Source organism: Camelus dromedarius, chromosome 2 (genome assembly GCF_036321535.1).
Source record: "Camelus dromedarius isolate mCamDro1 chromosome 2, mCamDro1.pat, whole genome shotgun sequence".
NCBI classification, from domain to species: Eukaryota; Metazoa; Chordata; class Mammalia; order Artiodactyla; family Camelidae; genus Camelus; species Camelus dromedarius.
Genome location: NC_087437.1, coordinates 53433214 through 53456141, shown reverse-complemented (window position 1 = coordinate 53456141; position 22928 = coordinate 53433214). Strand labels below are relative to the sequence as shown.

At 40.8% G+C, this 22928-nt stretch overlaps 1 protein-coding gene across 1 annotated transcript; it reads right to left on the bottom strand.

Moving 5' to 3' along the window:
- Positions 1-545: 545 nt before the first annotated feature.
- On the bottom strand, positions 546-21369 carry KNG1 (kininogen 1). Its single transcript, XM_010976143.3, has 11 exons — positions 20905-21369; positions 18522-18632; positions 17001-17085; positions 12324-12496; positions 11091-11198; positions 9627-9711; positions 8570-8742; positions 4475-4582; positions 4276-4362; positions 2781-2858; positions 546-796 (listed from the first exon to the last, which is right to left on the bottom strand). The coding sequence occupies exons 1-11, from the start codon at positions 21097-21099 to the stop codon at positions 716-718; spliced, it is 1284 nt and encodes a 427-aa protein (XP_010974445.2). The 5' UTR covers positions 21100-21369; the 3' UTR covers positions 546-715.
- Positions 21370-22928: the final 1559 nt, after the last annotated feature.

Below are 22928 nucleotides of genomic sequence, written 5' to 3'. Positions count from 1 at the left end.
AAGGTGACCACGGGGGCCTCAGAGTAGTTGTGAGAATGAACTTACACACCAAAAGGAGCATTTAATACCTGTGTTTTATGACAGAAAACAATCTAAATCTCTTTTTTTCCCTTCTACTGGTTTTCTATTTGCTCCTTTACCTGGATCAGAAAGATAATTTTAAATTTTCTTTAAAATTTTTTAAGACTAGGTATTTTCTGCTAATGAGAAGTTGGTAGACATATTAACAAAAGATTTTTTTTTCTTTTTCAGTAATTGTCTGGATCAATGGATAAAAAATGATAATAAAACGAGACAAATTAATCTCAGCTTTGTGCTGGGGATCAGGAGAAGGAGAAAGGAGGGAAGGGAGAAAGAGAGATTGGTGGTAGAAACATGACCCACTAACCCTCGATTGAGCATCCGCGATGAGGTCTCTGTGGTACGGAAGCCCCACGTAAGGGACACTGCCTCGGCTGGCAGGAGCCTCAGAGCCTGAGCACTGGCTCTCTGATCAGATGGATTTTGCTGCAGGTTGAGTGTGACTCAAAAGAGACCACTGTGAGTAAACCAGGAGGGAGAACATCAAGACGGAACTTTATTTCACCCAGCAACAGAGTGATGAAATGGCGTTCTTCTCTATTTAACCTCTCTCCCATCTTCTTGTCCTTCCACGCGGGGCTGCTGACAGAGCTTCCTGGGGCTATTGTGCCAGGCGTGGAGATTCTGCCCCTGGTCAATTGACCTCACTCTCAGGTGCTGGCTCTGCCCCTGCCTCCCATGGTTGGCCCTTGTACTCGCAGGACCTGAGGTGCCTCTGTAAGTATAGTAAAACTCCGTTAATCGGATGTTCTCACTCAAACAGAGGAGAGTGAAGCAACCAGTTGACAAGATGAGACTTCTTCCTGACATCACTGGTTCTTTATTTGAAAGTACAGATAATATTTGAAAAGAAAGAAAAACTCAGAGGCTCAAATGCATCCAATAAATTGAAGCAGCAGTGACACATGCATCCACAGGTGTGTGTCACTGTCTAAAGCCCTGTCTTGTTCCCCAGGCAAAAGCGCAGCAAGGGTTATACAGTAGATGCTCCCCTCACATTGGAAGGCAATGAAAGATGATCTTTTGCAAAAGTCAGTATTCTTCAATGTTGTAGCAAAAAACAAAACCAATAATAATGTGATTAAAAAGTGAGGCCAGAGAGGAATTTTTTAAAATTTCTGAGCAAAATTTGCATCACATCTCATGATATTTCCTTATCAATTACAAAAAAAGATTCCCTTCAGCCCACCTGCCTTTCTATTACTTCCTCTGCTCTCCATCCTTATCATTAAACTCAGAGCTGCTAAAAACTAAGGATTACTCAGTGGAGCCTTGGCAACAAATAAACAGAAAGCTCCTATTTGAAAGCCCTGCTGCAAAGTGTAGTTAATGAGTAAACAGAAATTACTGACTTTTGAGAAACCCTCTCACCCAGAAAGGGAACTATCAGAATAATTTTGTCAAGTGGGAGTAACTGTTTGCCATAATTAGCCCATTTTGGAAACAGAAAGCCAATGAATGTTCTTCCCCTGCCCTCCTTTCGGCTAATCTGTCTTTCTCATTTGTTGTCTCTCTGTGACCTCTGGAGGTTTTAATTATTATTTTTCCCCCATTAAGAAGTTCAGCATTCATTCTCTTGACTTCCTTTATTTTCACATGTGTTCCAGGACCAGATGCCGCACTTTATTCAGAATGTCAAGAATCTTTCTATGAAAATGGATGACGTACATTTTAAGGTACACATTCATTATCAGAAAAGCAAACTGCAGTAGGCCGTGCAGTAGGTCACATTAGTCTGTCCGTTTTCTGTGCTAGTTAAGACAACTTGTGGGGAAGACTCAGAAAGGATTTCGAATTCTACAGTTTTATGTCGTCCCTAGAGATTGATGGTGTCCCCATCGGGAGTCTCACCATTTCTCTCTAGGCTGTCCTGAACGTTCATGGTTTTTGTTGCATTATATCAGGATATTTGGACAATGCAAAAAGGGCAGGATGCAGTGTTAAAGAAATACCCATGACTGCGTAAATTAATAAACAGCATCAGAGAGACTGAAATCATGAAATTCTTTCATCTCCACAGTGGGATTCACTCCATTAACTGGTTTCCAGGGGCGTCCAGGACATTTGGGGGAGGTTGTTTCTGGAAAATCCGAAATGAGCCCAAATGAAAGGCCATTTGGCTCTATCTGTATTTCAGGGATCCAATCATCATCCTCAGTCGCTGTGGGAGGCGGTAGTGTATTAGGCATCACAGCTGCAATGAGATCTGAGTCCTGAAAGTCAGGAAGGGTGATGGCTGCACCTGGCTGGGCTAAGGAAGGGAGGGGTGGCCCTTCAGTCTTCTCTTGTGTCTGTGGAGAAGAGGTAGCACTATCTTCATAAAAACTTGCCAAATGCTCTGGTCTCCAACCATTGTGTTTTCCATTGTTCTTTCCTTTATTTTTATGTTTTCCATGACCATGACCATGCCCGTGTTTATGTCCATGGGCTGGGCCATGTCCCTTTGGATGTCCATGGGCTGGGTCATGTCCCTTTGGATGTCCATGGGCTGGGCCATGTCCCTTTTGGTGTCCATGGCCAAGGCCATGACCCTTTAGGTGCTCAGGGCCTTGGTCATGCTCATGTTTATGGCCATGGCCAAGGCCATGTTTTATTCGCTTTTCATGGCCCCCGCCATGCCCATGAGTGGGTCTTTGTTCTTTCCCTGAATCCCACTCTTCATCTTGTACAGGTGCCATGGAAGTGTGGGGTGGACTTACAGTTTTTCCTTCTTCGGTTTTATTCACTCCTACTGATCGAAAAGGCGAAAAGCCTGGAGGCCTTTTCATCATTGAGGTCTAAACAGGAAATATTAGATGAACACATTACTGTGAAAGTCACACTGTCAATGAAGAAAGGAAGGGGACCTGGCAATGCTATCTCAGTTTACAGTGGGGCATGTCTTTGCCAGATTTTAAATACTACATTAATAGTTCAGAAAGGATGAGAATGAATATTTTTCCTCTTTTGATTGATTTTATAATTTGGGGATATTGATTATTGTTCTTCATAATATGATAAACTGGAGAATTTTTTCTTTATCTGGGAAAAATTGGATGGTTGAACTACATAACCTCTAGAGTATCTTCTAAGCCTATGATTACATAAAACCATAGCACATTATTTATTAATGGATACTATTTCTATTAGCACAATTACTGCTTTTGTCCAAAAACTAACTGGCTTTATGAACAGAATATATAGGGAGCATACATATATCCACAATCACTCTGTTGAGCTAGGACACATTAGAATATGTTCCCAAGCTTGAAACACAGCCTTTGTATAATGTTTGTGTTAGGCTATATACATACCTACACATGGCAAAAGCCTAAATCAGAACAAAGGGAGCAGAGGCAACCTGCATCAAAGAAAGGGATCTATGGATGATTTTCTGCATACATTTTCACTACCTGCGGGAACATGGTGGTTGGAGGCAGTGTTTGGTGATGAAAAGAGCATGGTGTTTGAAGTCAGACAAGCCAGACCCTACTAGTTATCAACATCATGGTGAACAGAGTGGGCTCTGACTTGACTTAGATCTGAATCTGAGCACCACTAGCTTCACTTTCCTCATCTGTTAAATGGGAATAACAGCACCCGCCTCAGAGTTATCAGGAGGAGAATATATGTGAAGTCCTCAGTACAGTGCCTGGGATGGCAGAAGCACTTGATACAGTCATTATTCACCCTGGGACCTTAGCATCTTTGTAATTTTTAGTGTCGCCACCGTGACAATGGGAAAAGCATTATTTACCTCCCAGAGTTCTTTTAAGAATTAAAGGGAAAAACAATGCAAACTAATGCTTCTTAAACTTGAATGTAGGTATGAATCCCCTGGGGATTGGGTTAAAATGCACCTTTTGATCAGGAGATAAGGAGTGGGATCTGAGACCTGCATTTCTCCCAGGCGCCTTGGATATAAGCAGAGCACCTCGGGCACACGTTGAGGTGCACAGCTAGTGTTACTCTTTGGCAGGAACTGCATTTCACTAAGAGAGAGCCTACTGACTCATGGGACACTGACAATGTGCGAGAAGTGATAAAGAGGATTTCTGCTCTCCTTTCTACCGTAAAAAAGAGAGATCAGCACAGAAATGTTAGCCTTCTTATTTTAAAAAGACAGTCCCCCAACTCATTTAAGTAATAGGTCCTTTTCTACCCCAAAATATGGCTTTTTTAGAATGAGCAATTAGAAGGTAATTAGAATCATACCTTTGCAAGTGATTCACAGTTGACAGTAGGGTAAATTTTTTTCTCCCAAGGTACCACAAGAACGTCAGATTTACAGTTTAGAGTTTGCTATCCATGAAAACAGAAGCCAAAAGAGAGAACTGTGTTATTCATGAGATCCACAGACAAGTACAAAACATCAGATATCTTTCCAGGCAGTTACAGTTGCATTACTACTCACGCCATGTTTATTGATCTCACAACTTTCGATCAACTCTTCATTACTTTCCTTGGAACATGTGGTTTCTTTGGCTCTGAACACAATAGAATATTTCATTCCAGCCACCACCTGGAAAATTAATTAGCACAAAGTCAGAGCTTATTTAAAATTGTATAACAAATCATATATTTTACCCTAAGGGCTTCTAGGGGACAATATTGAAATTTTAATTATATGCTGACCAAATGAGGGTTATACCCCAAAAGCACAAATGTTTGACAAGAAAACTTTCAGTCTGTATGCATGTCTAAAATATTTGGCTATTGGTTGGTCTCATTTCCTTTTCTAAATGGGAAAAGAAAAGCATGCTATAATTTTCATTTTTATCTTTTTCTGAGTTTTATTGTTTAGCAGCTGCAAAATTCACTAGTAACTCAAGGGCTCAAGTCATAATAGAATTACGAAGAGCTTGAAGAAAAACTTAGACAATTTATTTTACCTTTTGCTTGTTTGTTTTTTGGGGGCACCAGGAGAGGAAATTAGGTTTGTTTATTTATTTATTTATTTACTTATTTATTTATTTAATGGAGGTACTGGGGATTGAAACCAGGACCTCGTGCATGCTAAACACGCACTCTACCACTGAACTATACCCCCCTAGACAATTTCTTGAAACACACTTTGTCCTGCCAAAGCTTGAACGGAGAAATACTGAGTTAGTGCCACTGTAGAAATTGTGGATCAAATTATGTGATGAGGAAAATTATTTGGATTTCCTAGCTTGCTTCTGCTAGCTTTTTATATTAAGAAACTATTTTAATTTCTAGCAACAGTTTTAATCTTCATGCAATGCTATCTTCCATTAAAATTTTGTGCCCCAATTTTTTTTTTTTGTCCAGAAGAGGCACACTTTATCTACTTAAAAAGTAAGTCATTGTGTTTTTTTCAAAAACACTGACTTCAACAAAATCCCAAGCATAGTTTTTTAAAAGTCATATTTCTTACACACTTGAACAGTATACTTCATAAAAATGCTTTTAAATTACATGTACAAATATGGCCCAATTTCCAGGCCAAGTTAGTTAGTATTTCATTCTAGCATTTAAGTGTGTGTGTGTGTGTGTGTTATGAACTGAATATATCCTCCCCAAATGCATATGTTGAAGCCCTAACCTCCAAGGTGCTGGTACTAGGAGGTGGGGCCTTTGAGAGGCAATTAGGTTTAGATGAGGTTTTGAGGATGGGGCCCCCTGATGGGATTAGTACACTTACAAGAAAAGAAACAGAGACTAGAGGTCTCTCTTTCTCTGAAATGTAAAGACTCAGTGAGAAGGCAGCCATCTGCAAGCCAAGAAGAGAGCCCTCACCAGGGCAACACCAGGGTTTTTGGACTTCCCAGCCTGCAGAACTGTGAGAATAAACTCCTGTTGTTTAAGTCATCCAGTCTATATTTCGTTATGATCACCAGAGCAGACTAACACTGTGTGTGTGTGTGTGTGTGTGTGTGTGTGTGTGTGTAATACTATGTAGCTATCAAAAAGAATGTATTACACATATCTGTTGACCTAGAGGGTTGACCATTATTGAAAACATGAAGTTCCAGGATGATAGTATAATCCCATTTTTGTAAAAGCAAACTGCAACAGTCTTCCTTATCTCTTCATGATTTTTTTCTTTTTGTTTTTTTTAATTTTACTTTTTTTGGGGGTAATTAGGTTATTTATTTATTTATTTGTTTGTTTATTTATTTATTTTAGAGGAGATATTGGGAATTGAACCCAGGACTTTGTGCATGCTAAGCCTGTGCTCTACCACTTGAGCTATGCCCTCCCCCTTTTTTCATGTTTATATATATATATATATTTAATTTATTTATTTTTTAAACATGAAGAAAGTGTGGTGGGAGGAGGACGAGGGAGAGAAAACAGTCATAAGAAGAACTAAACTCCTCCTCTACCTTCTCTGGCATTGTTTTGCAGGGTAAACACAATAAAATTTTTAAGATAAATTTGATAATAAACTTTTTAAACTCCAGATGTGTATAAGCTGGGCAAGAAGGTTCTGAAAGGGTTTTAGGGTCTATACTTTGGTGATAATGAATTTTCTTGCTACTTTCAGAGAATACCTTAATTCAGTTGTTTTTGATGTTCCTGTTGATCAATGTGATGTTGCCTAAGAAAGCTGACAATATATTGCAAACCATAGCTGTTGACGCAATTCTCTTTGGGGTCCAGAGGGGAGGAATAAAGCAGACCTAATACCATCTTCTGTTTGGGGGCCTCAAAATCACACCCCTATTGCCATTCTTATCACGTGTCATTCTCATCAGAAGTCTTCCCTGTTTAAATCCATCCTGCCCAAGTTTTGTTTTTAAAGTGGAGAAGACTATGTAGCAATACAATTTCAAAATGTGTTAAAACATTTAAATTAAAGAAATAAAACAGAAAGATAGAAATAATATTAATTGACTTTCAGGATGATAATCTTTCTTAGGTGAAAAGCACAGGAAATAAACCTAAAGGAAGGGGAAAATGTCTAAATTTGACTAGAAAAAAAGGAAAACTGATTGTCAAAAACCACAGTAACCAAAGTAAGAATGCAAACTGGGAAAAATATGAGGTAGGGTCAATATTCTTACACATATCAAGCCTGACACTAAAAATAAAAGGACAAAGGACATAAACAGATCTTGCAGAGAAGTTAAAATGGTCATTAATCCTGAAAAAGAGTTTACTTTCATTAATAATTAAGGATATGCATGCATCAAAAAAACAATGCAACATGATTTTTAACCTTGCACATTGGCAAAGATGAAAAACAGTGATAGCCCCTCGTGCTGGCCAGATGTGGGAAATATCACTGCTGGTAGGAATATAGTTCAGACCAAGCCCATCACCCAGTGTCTTATACCTAGGCAGTGTGAATGTAAATTGGAATAATTGCAAATAATTTGGTGATTCGTCAGTTTGCATCAAAAGTCTTAGACTGATGCAAATCCCCAGTGCCTCCATTAAAAAACAAAAACAAAAGAATTAAAAAGAACTCCTTACAAAGATACTTTAAAATTGCTGCCTTAGTATTCCATTGTATGGATATGTCAGACATTATGTGATCATTTTTATATTATTGATCATTTGGACAGCTGATCATTTTTTTTTTTTTTGCTTCTATAGTTAAAGCGGCAATGAATATAATTCTGTTTAAAGACTCCTTCTATTTTAATTTCTAGAAATTCAATTACTGAGCCCAAACTATGAACTTTTTCAAATGAGATTTTTTTCATAGATTACAAAGATCATGTTGGTTTGCTGTAATAGTTTGGTTCTCTTTTGATTACTTTTCATTAGCTTGTATTTGGGGAAGCCGGTTTTGAGGTCCTGTAATAAGAATGTGTCCATGAATACGTCTGTCATATGTGGTTGGAGTTGGAAGGGATTTGGGCTGTTCTAACCCAGCTACTTGCTTTACAGATGGGGCCACAAAGGCTAAGTGAATCTGAATGACTGCCCAGGGTCACCCAGGATACAAGTGGCTGAGGCTGTAGCAGAGCTGGGTCTCCTGACCTCCAGACCAGATACTCCTTATCCTCTGTTGACAGGTATGGAAAGAGAGACGAACCCTCAGAGGGTACATTTGTCGGAGGGAATGGCATCCCAGGCAGGGAACAAATGACATGAAGATGAGTGTGTGAAGAGGGTCTGGGTGATAACTGGCTGATGTGGCTGAGACCAACACACTAAGTGACGCTACAATGAGCGATGAGTCTAGAAAGGCAGAGGATAAGTCTTGCTTTTCCTAGCCCTGAATTTTATTAATTAGATAATAGTTGCTCGTATTTATATAGCACTTTGGAGTTTGAAAAGTGATTGACATACATTGTCTTATGTGATCCTCCCTGTAATCCTTTACAGATAGAAAATGGAAAAAATGCTTTAAAAGACTTGTCTGAGATCACACACCAGAAGTGCACTGATGTTGGGACTTGAAATTCAAATCTACCAGATCCCGTTTACCAGGTACACTGTTTCCCAATTCAGAGCCAAGATCAGTGGCCAAACTAGTAAGCAATTTGCCATAGACTATAATATCACTATTTTTGTAGTATGATTTACAGACCTGTGCTGTTGCTTTTTCCACGAAGTCAATCTTGAAATAGAAATTTCCATTATTCTCTGCATTAAGCTTTGCAATAGAATGATTCAGAGCCTCCTCCAGCTCTGGGCTGTCGACAGGTATAACTGTGGGGCAGCCAGGGCAAATCTTGCCAGGTGGTTGTACAAAATCCTCCCCTGAAAGAGGCAGGTTTACATCAGCTTGTGCACTGAAGGAGTCATCTAGCCTAGTACCTTTCCCAGCATCCATTTGTAGAGGGCCACGTGGCAGCCCAAGACCCAGCAGTAAACAGGTGAAGGTTGTCTGTCAGGCTTTTACTGTCTCTCCTCTTTTCCTCCCCAAACTTTCCTCTGATTGGAAGTTTCCCTAAAATGTGTCTAGGGAAACTTTAAATTAGAAAGTGTTAGTGCCTCAATCAATAAGCCACACTTTTCCTAAGTTTTTATATTTTTGATGGAAACTGTAAAAAGCAATGCTTAACATAAAGGAATGATTTTCTAGTGGGGAAATAGTAAATCCTGAGATTCTGTTGAGCAGGCAGCTTCAGTGATGCTTCATATCATGCAATGTAGACAACTATCTTCCAAGTATTCCACGTATGAGAAAAGCCAACTCTTGGTATAACAAATACTGACTGGACCTTAAGCTTGCATTCCTCCCCCACCCCCTGCCCCATTAGAACATGCAAGAAAAATAATCTTTAATTGAAAGGATTTTATTGTCAGTAGTTAAAAATGAGATACTGCTTCCCTAATTTATAATACCTGATGCAGACACACCTTGAATACAAGCTGACATACTGAAGGCCAACTTTGCCCAGAAAATAGAAATTCTCCCTTCTCTCACCATATTCCGTTCTGGGCACTTGCAGAGCAGTCTCAGCTGCACCTGCTGTAGCACAGGGGGGCAGAGATGGGGGACAGTGTTCTTCGTAAGGTCTGGGGTCATATAGACTTCATGGCACATCATGAGAACCAAAGCACTGTTTCTATGGAAAGACCTAGCCAGTTGTCTGGGACCCACATGCACTATCAGAGAACTAACGTGAGTTATCCCATACCTGGATAAAGGTTACATTTCTGTGACAAGGAAGCAATTCTTAGCTGAGGATCCACATGTGCTTTATCTGTACATTCACCAATATCCTGGTTTTTAAAAAGCATATAAGAGTATATATTAGGAACATTTTTAAAGAACCTTTAAAGTAAACGACTAGTAAAATTAAAAATAAGATGTTGGCTCTGCAAATCATCTCATAGAACAAACCAATACAATGCATAATCTAACTGCAAAAGAGAGAATAAGAAACAACAAGGGAGTAGCATCAACAACAACAAATACACACACACAAGCACACAGACATGAAATGAGATGCCAAGAATATGTAGTGCAGAAATAAAAATCATATAAGTGAATGGGTAACATTTTCTTTTAGCAAGGCAAAGACTTTCAGATTAAGTTAAGGACAAAATCAAAGTATTACATCTTCAAGAATAACAGTGTATAATAAAAAAGATAAAGAAAGATTACACATAACGGATGAGCAAAGCTATATGAAACAAATATGAACAAAAATGGAGCTAGAATATTATTGATATTGGACAAAGTAAAATTCAAGGTAACAAAAAACTCATAAAGGTAGAAGAAAGATAATTTTATTTTTATCTAGAAGCATGGAATCAAAATGCATAAAGCAGAAAATATATGAATAGAAATGGACATAAATAATTGTGGTGGGAAAGTCTAGTATACAATTATTATACAACAGGCAAAATAGATAAAAAAATAAATAAGATCATAGAAGACATGACTAACATGATAAGGATTAATTTCTATTAATAAAATGCCAAAATTAACATCTTGGTGTCTGAATTTCTCATTTTCTTCCCATATAATAGAATTCAAGAAGTAGAATGACTAGATTAAAGGGCTGGCAGCCACTTCTTGCTGAAGCACAGCCTTCTGCTAAAACACACGTATGCCTGGGAGGATCAATATGCCTTAGCCATCTCAACATGCGCTAACTCCTGCCACCCGGAGACGCTCTCTTTTAAAGTAATTTTGGTTCATATAAGTAAGAGAGAGAATCCAGATGTGTTTATTAAAGGTAGGGAAGGGAAGGCGAGAAAACCAGCAGAGACAAGTTGGAAGTGAGGGACAGTCCCAGGAAGAGCTCGGGAACCCCATAAGGATGTTGAGCACGTAGGGAGGAAAAGGAGGTAGGAAAATGTGAAGACATGAAAAGACAAACTTGACTGTGGCATCATTTTGTCTCAGGCTATTCCTAGTCCCTGGTTAGATCTGTAAATGCTTATTGCCAGATGTGCTGATTCTCCCACTAGGTGGGTAAGCACCTTGACCGGTGATGTGAACTTCAGATGGCCAAGTAAATGTGAATATGAACTGGTGACTGTCATCCCCAATTTTAGTGACCGAGTCTTCCACCACAGCTGAGAGTTCCCACACTTGGGAATACTGGGCATGAAAAGCTAAGAACTTTATAATTAGATTTTTGCCTACTTACAGCATTGGAAAGGGACTTGCAGTCTGGAGTTAAGAATAGAAAATTCTCCTTGGAACAATTAGTTTGCACAACTGAGTAAGTAATTTCATAGTTCCATCCAGCCACCACCTGAAACGATTTGGGATTGAATCCCAAAAGGGCAGTTTAAACATTATGTACAGTGTTAGGAGGAGCTTAGAATACTGCCTGGCATTTCATAAGTGCTCAGATATGTGGACTATGATTATTACTAGGCAAAAGTCATTACTGAATAAGTATTGAGCACATTATGACTCCCACACCCTTCAACACAGCACATACACAAACATACATTCACACACACATTGCTACACATCTGAAAATAAAAAGCAATTTATAAGATAGAGTTACTCTATCTCCTTAAGTAAGACCTAGCAGTATTTCCTCTGCCAGGTAGCAGGAAAAAAATGATCTGTTGAATTTTGTGAAATATTAATAATGCTTTTCTAGGTGGATAAAGAAAACTTTGAAGCTAGAGTGGCCTTTACCACTAGGTTCCCAGACTGCCAGGCAGTAAGATTTCTCCTGCTTTATCTGGGGAGGGTCCCACCCTGATAGCTGGGTATGGACAGAACTGAGTAGAACATAATCTTTCATGAAGGCAAGTTGGAAGTCCAGTTAAAAGCAGGGAATGCAACAGACCTAAGGGGGCCACTCATAATTAGATGTTGAAATCCAAAGGGTCCAGTCAACTGTCGGTAAAGGCTTCATGAACTGAGGCAATAAGAAGACCAGATTTATAAGTATTTACTTTTTCTTCTGATGATACAGAAACTATAATTTAGAGGATACCTAGCAAGCCGTGCCATCCTTTGTAGGTACAATTTAATATTTGGGGCAATGTTTGCCTCATGATAGCTAGGAGATGATAGTCTTCTTAAAACCCTAAGGCCAGAATAACTTTTCCATTCCACCATCTCTAGGAAGAACATGGAATTCTGACCACTCGTTCACTAAAAACAAATCTCAAAGGAGGGGGTCTGGTTAGTCTCCCTTTCCACCTTAACAGATCACAGTATTCGAATCACTTTGCCTAAAGAGAAAGTCTGCCTCCAGAGCTAGTCGTTTGAGAACATGGAAGAATTCCCTCTCACTTGCCATGGAATCATACGTTTTTTTCCAGCCAATGGTTTATTTTAGGTAATGAAACCCTAAACCAAAAACATCTAACCAATTTTAACATTACAATGAGAAATGAAAAATTAAAGAACAAACCTGTCTCAAGGCGCTTTTTACTTCTCCAAGATCAAAGAGGTACGAATGATCAGTATTGTTGTTAAAATGTTGAATGGCGTGTTTCAGAATGGGTTCCAACTCAGGGTTCGTGGTTGATATGGGGTGTTCGCAGCCAAGACAGTCATATTGGGTGGTCACCACAGGGCCCTCGGCTTGACAAAGAGCAGGCAAAAGGACAGCATTAATGAGCGAAACTTGCATTCAGATACATTGCCCTGAGTAAGTAAGATAATTTGCATGGCCCTGATACCCAAACTCTCCAGTAAATCCTAGTATGCACCAGAAAAAGAACACAAGACTGCTTCTGAGTTGGAGGGAGAAACCTATGATTCACCTAGGGACATCTTCCATACGTACCATTGTGCGTAATTATTTTAAATTTATTTCAAAGTCATCTTCCATGACAGAAGTGATACATGAATTTATCCTCAAAAAAATTAAAATATTACAGTTATATTATTTCTTTTTCAGTGTTAATTAAAGTTCCTTGAAGCCTGGCTCAGGGTATAATATGTTTGGTATCAATTCCAGTCCAGCAAACATGTATTTTGCATGCCTTGAGCTGAGCTAGGCTGAGTGGATACATTTATTCCTGAGTCGTGGCCACCGCCGTGAAGGAGTCGAGCAAAGTCGAGTGGGAGAGACAGATCTGATGATGGATCATTTCAATGTAATTCGGCAAGAGCTTGGAAAGGCAGAAGCCCAGAGTGAGCCCCAGGAAGACTTTCCTGGGGAGAAGAGGCTGAGCTAGGAAGGGTGAAGAATGGTCAAGGTCAGCCTCACAATCCCAGGTGTGAAGCCTGAGAAGAAGGATGGATGGCTCCTGAGGAAGCAGGGTGAGTCAGGGACAGTGGTGTGGGACATGGTGTACACACATCTTACCAGAGCTTCATGGGGAGGGAAGGGTGATCTGAGGTCTGAGCAGTCACAGGAGAGTCTTCTGCTGGGAAGCCTAGGCAGGGATTACCGTCTTTCAAGGTCATGGGCTCCCTGGAGACTCTGATGTAAGCTATGGCACCCCCTCCCCCCAGGAAAGTGCAGTACTCACAACTTTCTCCACTTAATTTGGGGGATTCCTAGACCCTCTGAAGTGAATGAAGAATGGGAAGCCACTGAAGGGGTTTTAATAAAACAATATATTGCTCCGGCAATTCTGGATCTTTTGTGATTCCACATAAATTTTAGGATTATTTGTTCTAGTTCTGTGAAAAATTTCCTGGGTAATTTGATAGGGATCGCATTAAATCTGTAGATTGCTTTAGGTAGTATGGCCGTTTTAACACTCATTCTTCTAATCCAAGACCATGAGATAGCTTTCCATTTCTTTAAATCATCTTTTATTTCCTTAATCAGTGTTTTGTAGTTCTTAGCACAGAAGTCTTTCATCTCCTTGGTCAGGTTTATTCCTAAGTATTTTATTTTTTTGGATGTGATTTCAAAAGGGATTGTTTCTTTCCTTTCCTTTCCTTGGTAACTTATGGTTACCATGGGGGAAAGGAAGTGGGGAGGGATTAATTGGGAGTTTGAAATTTGCCGATACTACTATGTATAAAACAGATATACAACAAGGTTATACTGCATAGCACAGGGGACTATCTTCAATATCTTGTAGTAACCTATAGTGAAAAAGAAAATGAAAAGGAACATATGTGTGTATATGTATGACTGAAACATTATGCTCTACGCTGGAAATTGACACATTGTAAACTGACTATACTTCAATTAAAAAAATGTAAAATATATTTTTAAAAGAGTGAGTCTGTATCAGATTGTGAAGTAATGTTCATAACAGGCAGCCCTGACCTGCAACACCTGTGGCGCAAAATGGGAAGTACTGAAGGAGTCCTAAGCCCCTTGGCCCCGGGGCGCTCACTACCGCAGGATGTAAGATCCCAACAGGATCAGGAAGCCAGTCGAGCTCTGCATGACTGCCCTCCTGTCAGCAGTTCCACACAACCCCCCTGGCAATGGCTTCTTGGCTTTCTCTCCCTAAGTATGTGTGTCAGGAAAAGATTTACTTGGTGGATATTCATAGCTTTCCCCTCTCCTTTCCTTGTAGCTTTGAGGTTGAATCGGGGTAATGCGCAAAATTAAAGAACTAGAGGGGCTCCCGTAGGAAAGGTGAGGAAGAACAACAACAACAACAAAAAAAGATGAACACAGGAGGTGAAAGGGGAGATGAGAAAAGACCCAAGGCTGGGTTGCCCGACCTCAAGGGCAGCGCCCACTGGAGTAAGGGGAGAGATGCAGCAGCCTTTTGAGGGTGAGAGGAGCAGGGAAAGAGGCAAACTCAGTTGTGTGAGGGGTGACAGAATGACTTCCCACCCTGCCTCAACATGTCTAGGAAGATGTTTTTAAAATTAAAATAAAGATTTTATATTTTGAATTCCAAAACACATCTGGCCAGAAAGGATTCAGATAAGGGATTGTGGATCCAGTGGTAATTTCTGAAGTCATGGCACAGAGTCTTTTCTCTCATAGTCCATAAGTGCTGTGCTCTGGATAATGTTAAAATTTGCTTACTAGATGGAGTTCTTAAACTGAATAATAAAAAGCTACTCCTATTCCCTGGCCTCCCTCCAAAAGATTTTAATTACTTGTAATCTCTTTTCTGTTTTGGACTGTTTTTCTTTGAATGCAACTTCTTGCAAGAGCAGGAACTTAAGGGATGTAGTTTTTGTGGGTTCCATCTAGACGATTAAGGCTGGAATAGAACAGTTAACGCTGTGGGGAGGTTCAATAGTGTGGCTAAAGATGCCGTTCTGGAGCTCACACACTAAAACCCTATCCTGCAGAAGGCCAACTCCAGGATGGCTTTGTGACTGACATCACCTAGCTGTGCCCATTCTTCTGTGCCTGGTGCCCCTGCCACAAGAGTGAATGAGCTAATAGGGATTATATCTGTTGATAAGTTGCTCCATACTTCAGTTCCAAAGGAATTTTGTTTGTAGAGAGCCAACTTTATCAACTCTGCTAATTACTAGCTATGGGGTCACAGGCAAGATACTTAACTGCTGTGGGCCTCAGTTTCCTCATCTGTGAACTGGGGACTTCTTTTTTAATTGAAGTATAGTTGATTTACAATGTTGCATTAGTTTCTGGCATACAGCATAGTGATTCAGTTATATACACACACACACACACACACACACACACACACACACACACACACACACATATATATATATATATATTCTTTTTCATTATAGGTTACTACAAGATATTGAATATAGTTCCCGTTAATATACAGTAGGACCTTGTTTATCTATTTTATACATAGTATTTAGTATCTGCAAAGCCCAAACTCCTAATTTATCCCTCCCCCCTTTTCCCTGCCAGAAACCACAGGTTTGTTTTCTATGTTGTGAGTCCTTTTCTGTTTTGTAAATAAGCTCACTTGTGCCATATTTTTTAGATTCCGTGTATAAGTGATATCATATGATATTTGTCTTTCTCTGTCTGGCTTACTTCACTTAGTACGATAATCTCTAGGTCCATCTACATTGCTGCAAATGGCATTACTTCATTCATTTTTATGTTTGAGCAGTATTCTATTGTATATATATATATACACCACATTTTCTTTACTTATCTGTTGGTGGACATTTAGGTTGTTTTCATATCTTGGCTATTATAAATAGTGCTGCTAAGAACATTGGGGTGCATATATCTTTTCGAACTAGAGTTCCCTCCAGATATATGCCCAGGAGTGGGATTGCTGGATCATATGGTAAGTCTATTTTTAGTTTTTAAAGTAATCTTCATACTGTTTTCCACAGTGGCTGCACCAAAACTACATTCCCACCAATAGTGTAGGAGGGCCCCCTTTTCTCCACACCCTCTCTAGCATTAATTGTTTGTGGATTTTTTAATGATGGCCATTCTGACTGGTGTGAGGTGATATCTCATTGTAGTTTTAATTTATATTTCTCTGATAATTAGCGATACTGAGCATCTTTTCATGTGGCTATTGGCCATCTGTATGTCTTCATTGGAGAAATGTCTGCTTAGGTCTTCTGCCCATTTTTTTTTCTGCCTGTTTTTTTCTTTTTTCTTTTTTAATGAACTGGAGATATTAATACTTGCCACATAGGGTTGTTGTGAGGATTAAAGTTAACACAGGTGAAGCGATTAGAACTTTGGCTGGCAATAACTGCTCAAGAAATGTTAGCTATCATTACTTTTATCCTGATTATCATTAATGCTCTACTATGCTTACATCTTCAGGTGAATCATCTAGTTCATTCTACAAAAAAGCCTGCAAAATGGAAATTACTGTGATCTCCTTTTACAGATAAGGAAAAAGGAAAGTTAAGGAGGGGAACAGCTTTGAAAGATTCCAGACCAGATCTGACCTCAAGGTTTGTGCTTTCCCCCCAACTAGGGTGGTGCCTGAAATTGAAGCCAGTTCTGTGCCTTTTGCATACACCTATTACAGTGCTGCTCTTGAGGAAGAGAATCAGGACAGCGCCAAAGCGATGACTAACATGAGCCTGGCCCCAGCCTCAGGACTCTGCTGTTCCACCCCTCCAGCGCCCCCACAAGGCTGTAAATGGCATCACAACTGCTACCCTCCCGGAGGGCGGCGTCTTTGGCGCCACACACAGTAAAGTGTCATTTTCCACCCAGAGCAGTGCCACCAGACACATCAGCTACCTGGAGTAATCTGGCAGGTCTGGGTAGCCACGGAGAACTTCATATTCTTTCTCTTTGCCACTGTCACTGTGCATTCTCCTGTGGCCTAAGAAGGAAAAAAAAGAGAGGGACTATTTATCTTAATTTTTCAGACGAAATCCACCCAGTACTACTGCTAACTCTGGCTTTGCTTCTTTAAAATTTGTCAAGATTTTTTTTTTCTAACAGTTTCAAGACGTGAGAATGAATGTTTTGCAGCCTACCATAATTTTATACAAACCGCTGATATTCATGAGATTTTGGAGGAGTGGTAGGATAAATGGTGAGGTTTTAAAATATGAGTCTTTGTTTTGAGCCCTGGAGATATTTTTCTCCAGGATGTACACCAGCCTGTTAAACTCTCCTCTTAATTTACCTTTCGACGTCAATGTTCAAACTGTGACCAGAGCAGGACTTGTGGGGCCTTCCAGGGTCAGACCCCTCCCCCATATCCTCCGCTGTAGCTCCTCTCTGAAGAACCCAGGTAATCTTATCTCAAGTATATTTCCTGAGTTTTTCACATGCTAAAAGCCACCAAAGGGAAGAAATTAACTACTTGATGATCCAGAGCACTTGGCCTCCAGAGCTTCTGGCGCCTGGGGGCTGATATTGTTGATCACCCTATTCCCTCAGCATCAACCAGAGAACTGTGCATGAGCGGATCAGTACCCTGCAACCCGCCTCCCTCACCTGGCCTTTAAATTGTTTTGTTGAAACCCTTCAGGGAGTTCGGGGTTTTCTTGGGCTTGAGCCATCCCATTTTTCTTGCTCCGTCCTGCGATAAACTTTTCTCTGCCCCAAACTCATGTTTCAGTTTGTTTGGCCTCATGGTGCATCCAGCACACAAATCTGCCTTTGGTAACAAAACTGCATCCAAGGTGCCAGTGTTCTGACTCCCTGGACTGTGAAGAGGGTGGCTTGCTTCCTGGCTGATACCATCACAGCCTCCCTTAATTAAGTCCAAATAATCAGCTGTGCTGTGCCACACAGGTTAGACATTTGGTTAGGACAGCCAGTGTTATTAAAGCAAGGCCCTTTGCATAACGGATCTCATTTCTTCCTCCAACTACCTGATGAAGTCAACTTTCTCTCTCTTTATGAGCGAGCACACAGGTTCTGAGTGGTCAGCTAGTTGGAGGTAGAGCAGGGTTGGCACTCAGGCCCACGCAGTTGAAGCATCCACACTCTCCCTCACCAGCTCAGCCCAGATCTCAGCCCAGGTATCGAACTATTGTCTCTCTGGCGTCTGGCCCACATGTCCCAGTTGGTCATTGGAGTCCTTTTCTTATGGGAGGGCTTTCTCCATGTTTAACTGCTGGCCTCTCCATGCCCCTTCTGTGTGTGTGAGGATGCAGACATCAGGTGTCTGACTGTTCCACAAAGTTGAGGGTTCACATGCGTCCCTCACAAACAGCTCCACGTATCAGTCACCCCCACCACTGGCGGGAAAGCCTGGCATGCTCTGCGGAGAAGACAAAGCCTGGGAACCTCCCACACACTCACAGCTTGTGCAGAGTCTTTGTAGTCACATTCCTGCCACGTTTTGTCACTTTGAACAGGACAGTCGCCCTCCTTGATTTGGTACTTGAAGGAATAAAATGTGTCAGGATTATCCTGAAAAACAGCAACCAAAAGGGATCATCTGACCCAAGAGCAAATTATTCGAGTAGGACCTGGGGCAGTTACAAATATTTGATCCTGATTTGATTCAATGAAGGCAAAAGCATTTATTAAAAATATTGAAAGTCTATAAATATTTACTTGGAAGAATGTCCATAGTTTACTATTTACAAGTATATATATATTTTAAGTTACAAAGTAGTATCATAGTACTAGCCCATCTTTGTAGAAACCAATTTATAGGTAAACACACGATTTTTAAAAGTCTGGAAAATTATGCAGCTAAGTTGTTAAAATGTGTGTCTCTCAGCAGTAGGAGTAAAATTGTCTTTCACTTTCTACTTTAAACAAACATTCCTGAATTGTCTACTTTTTTAAAAACAAACATATGTTATTTTTTCAATTAGAAAATAAACCAGAAACCTTTTTTCATTAAAAAAGTAATAGTTATCTTTGGATGATGGGATTAATTTTGGGTCATATTAGTATTTTAATTTGCTTTGTTTTGTTATTTATTCTAGCGTGTCATGAAATAATAAGTAAAACTTTAAAGGTGCAAAGGGGCTGAGTTAGATAATCTTTCAGATGCAGCATCCTGGCATGTCGGAGCAGCCAAGGACCTGGGAAGTGATGATGTCCAGCTTCTCACTTTGTAGGTGAGAGAAAGGGGGCCCCAGGCGGTGAGGCCTGGCTCAGGCAGCGCCCCCACCGTGTAGAGGCGGAGTCAGCCTGGGTCACAGGCCTCCTGGCTGGAGGGGCTGTGTTCTCACTACAGGATTTGCGTCTAGGAGGTGATGGTTCACACATGATAGTCTCTAATATTCCTTCCAGGTCTCAGAGTTCAATAAAACCTAAGTGGTCATGGCATACAGCACACAGCAAAGGAAAGGTAAGGAGTGATTCTGTGGACACATTAGAATAAAAAACCCCATTTGCTGTGGATGTCAGCCAATAAGGACAACACCAGTAAGCCATTGCTTGAGAACACCAGGACTCACACGACCACACAAGCTTGTGAAACAGAAAGGCTGGACTTTACTTTCAGAAGAAAAAAGGAAAAACCAACATGTCCCCTGGGCTTTTTCCTTTTTCCTCATAATGTCAAATGGCTGGAATCTTTTTCCACCTAAGTAAACAATTGCTTAACTATCACAGAAACATAAAATTTTACAATGAAATTCATTTAAACAACTATGGAAAGACTTGTATTTCTTGAAGTCACACTCCCTATCAGGATTTGTTTCCATCTTGAGTGCATCAGTCAGTGATAAAAAATACTAAATCCCAAGTGGAAATGGCTGTCACCTTGATGCATTCAGCCATATGGACTTCATGGTAGTTATTTCGTCTTATGCAGTAGAGCCAACTTAATCTCACTTCTGAGTCCTCTTAGACCTACCTCCCTTTTCTGTAGCTTAATTGAGGAATAATTGACAAATGAAAACTGTATATATTTAAGGTGTACAAAGTGATGAATTGACACACATATACATTGTGTAATGATTACCGTAAATAAGCTAATTAACACAAACAAGCTAATTCTCACCACCTTTATTTTTGTGGTGAGAATACTTAAGATCTAGTCTTTTAACAAATTCTGAGTATACAATACAGTATTATTAACTATAAATCACTACGCTGTAGTTTACAGCTTCAGGACCTATTCATCTCATAACTGACAGTTTATACACTTTAACCAGCAGCTCCCTATTTTCCCTGCCTCCCAGTTTCTGGCAATTACCATTCTACTTTCCATGTCTGTGAGTTTGAATTTTTAGATTCCACATGTAAGTGAAATCAGAGTATCTGTTAGATCTGTCCCCTTGGGCGCTCCCTCCCCACCTGAGGTCTGGGGGTCTTCATATTTCAGTCTAGATTCGGTCACCCAGTAAATCCTCTTGCTGCAGCCTCAGTCCCTGGATTCTCCTACTCTGTGTAGTCCTTTTCAGACTACTCCATCTACCTTTGTTTCATGTCACCCTAGGACACTGCTTCTCTGATCACCCAGGAAGACAATCTTGGTGACCCAAGGATTAGCTATACCCCTGCCTCCACCTGCAAGGCCAGAGAGGGGTGCTGGTCCTTTCTAAGAGATGTAAGCTTCCCTTTGATTATCAGTTCTTTGGTGATTGGTGTGTATGTGTGTGTGTGTGTGTGTGTGTGTGTGTGTGTGTGTGTGTGTGTGTGTGTGTGTGTGTGTGAGGCCTGGACTCTGAGTGACAGCACAAATCCCAAATGACTTCAAAGTTAATCACAGTTCACTCACCGTCTTCCTGACCTCAGTTACACGATACAATACAAACTGGTTGCCACTTTTGTTTTCACTGTTGTATTTCCTGAGAGCACTGTCCACAGCCTTAAATACATCCTGGTCGTTGCAGTCAATTTCTTCTGAGAAGGGCTCCTGGGTCAAACTTGGTAGCAGCCTGGAGCAAAGGAAAAGGATGGCGATTAATTTCATGATTTAACAGTCTCCCTCTGGGAGTTTCACCAAGAATTGGGAGCCAATTTAGATGCTGATTTTAACTGTCTTCAGCCTCTGCCTTCTCCTGGCTCTCCTCTCTCTGCCACAGCTCTGTGAAGCCCTCGTTTTGATTGCTGCTGCCTTGAACTATTTGCCCAATTCCAAAAGGACAAATGGCCCTGCTGGGGTATCTAAGCAGATTTTGGGCTGAAATGTTACAACACTCGGGTTGTTGACCTGCTTGTTTGTATTTGGGGAGCATGTGAGAGCAGAGAGCACATTTCCCAGTGATTGCACAACCTTATCTAGCAAATCAGAGCAGACTCTAATTAAGGAGGAGAAAAAAACACCAACCACCTCTGTTATTCCCTTGTGACTTTCCCAAAGCCATTTATGAAGGTCACTGCATGTGACAACAATGCAACAGTGAGTACAGTGTGCAAACACCTTTCAATAAAATTTCTTTGCAGGACAGCTAGCTGCAGAGAAGCAAGCTGTCGGCCATCATATTGCATAATTGTCGCCACACACAGGGACATAGTGAGTGCTGGGGGTCCCACACCAGGATAGTGGTACAGCTGAAAATAAATTATGGACATCCTCTCTGGTCTTGGCTAAGCCAGCCTCTCTCCACTTAATTGCATTAGTTCTAGAAAGGAAAATGCTCCCCAGGGTGGAGGAGAAAGGGGAGAAGCATTAGATGAGATGGGCTGGGTGAAGCCCTGCACCCCCAGTCCTTGTTTCTGGTTTGTGGATATGGGTGTCTTTCATTACCAAGCCTCAACCACCTTTTTGATAAGAATCGACCATCTGGGGAGAGGTGGTGTAAGAGTAGCCCCTGGTAGATGTTTTTCCTCAAGTCTTACCTCCCCCCCCAAAAGATATTTGACTACTTTGTTGCTGTTGATAGGGTCTTTAGCTTGGCAATTCAGTCTCCGTGAGAGCCCCTGGAAAAGCAGGATCAGTGCGGGCTGAATGGTGGCCTTGCAGTAGAGTGGCGGGAACATGAACTTGGCAGTCAGTCCAAGCTCGATTCCCATCTAGCTCTGCTACTTACCTGCTCTGTGATTCTGAACAATTCAGGGTCATATAACCTTTCTGAGCCTCAGTATATTCCTCTGTAAAATGTAGAAAATCATAGTATCTCAATGGATTTTTTGAGCAGTGAATGAGGTGATATATATACAAGCCTGGTAATTAGTTCTTATAAATTAAATCTACATTTAGAGTGGGATGGCTAAGAATCCTTGACTTACTGAAGCTGTTTCAGGTGCATGGTGATGGCAGAAGGTAGATTCCAGTGTGTGTGTGTATGGGGGTGGGGGTAGGAAAAAAAGCTAAGCATAAAAGGAACTCGTGTGAGTTCATAGGCTGGGAAGAAGGAGGGGCCTGCAAAGATGGAGAAGCTGGAGCTGGGAGAGTGAGGAGATAGCTGAGAGTGCACAGTCCAGGAGGAGGTGGAAAGGAATACAAGGCTAATCATGGTGGTGTTGTTAAGTGAAGACTCAAAAACTGTGTTGTCAAACCCAAGTTCATGTGCCCAATGTACTGTGAGCAACCCCCCCACCCCCCACCAAAATGTCAGAGTTTGGATCCAAGAAAGGTTTATTGGTTGAGGAGGAGCCAACCTGGAAGATGGGAGACCTAGACTTGTCTCAATCCATCTTGCTTGCTGGCTGGGGCACAAGGCTTTTAAAGGCAAAAAAGGTAAAGAGGAGATATTTGTGATTTTCAAATTCCCGATAAGACCTCAGTTGCAAGACACCTTGTGATTTGATGTGTCTTTGATTATGGTGACTCATCTATGTGTTTCTGCAAAGCAAACT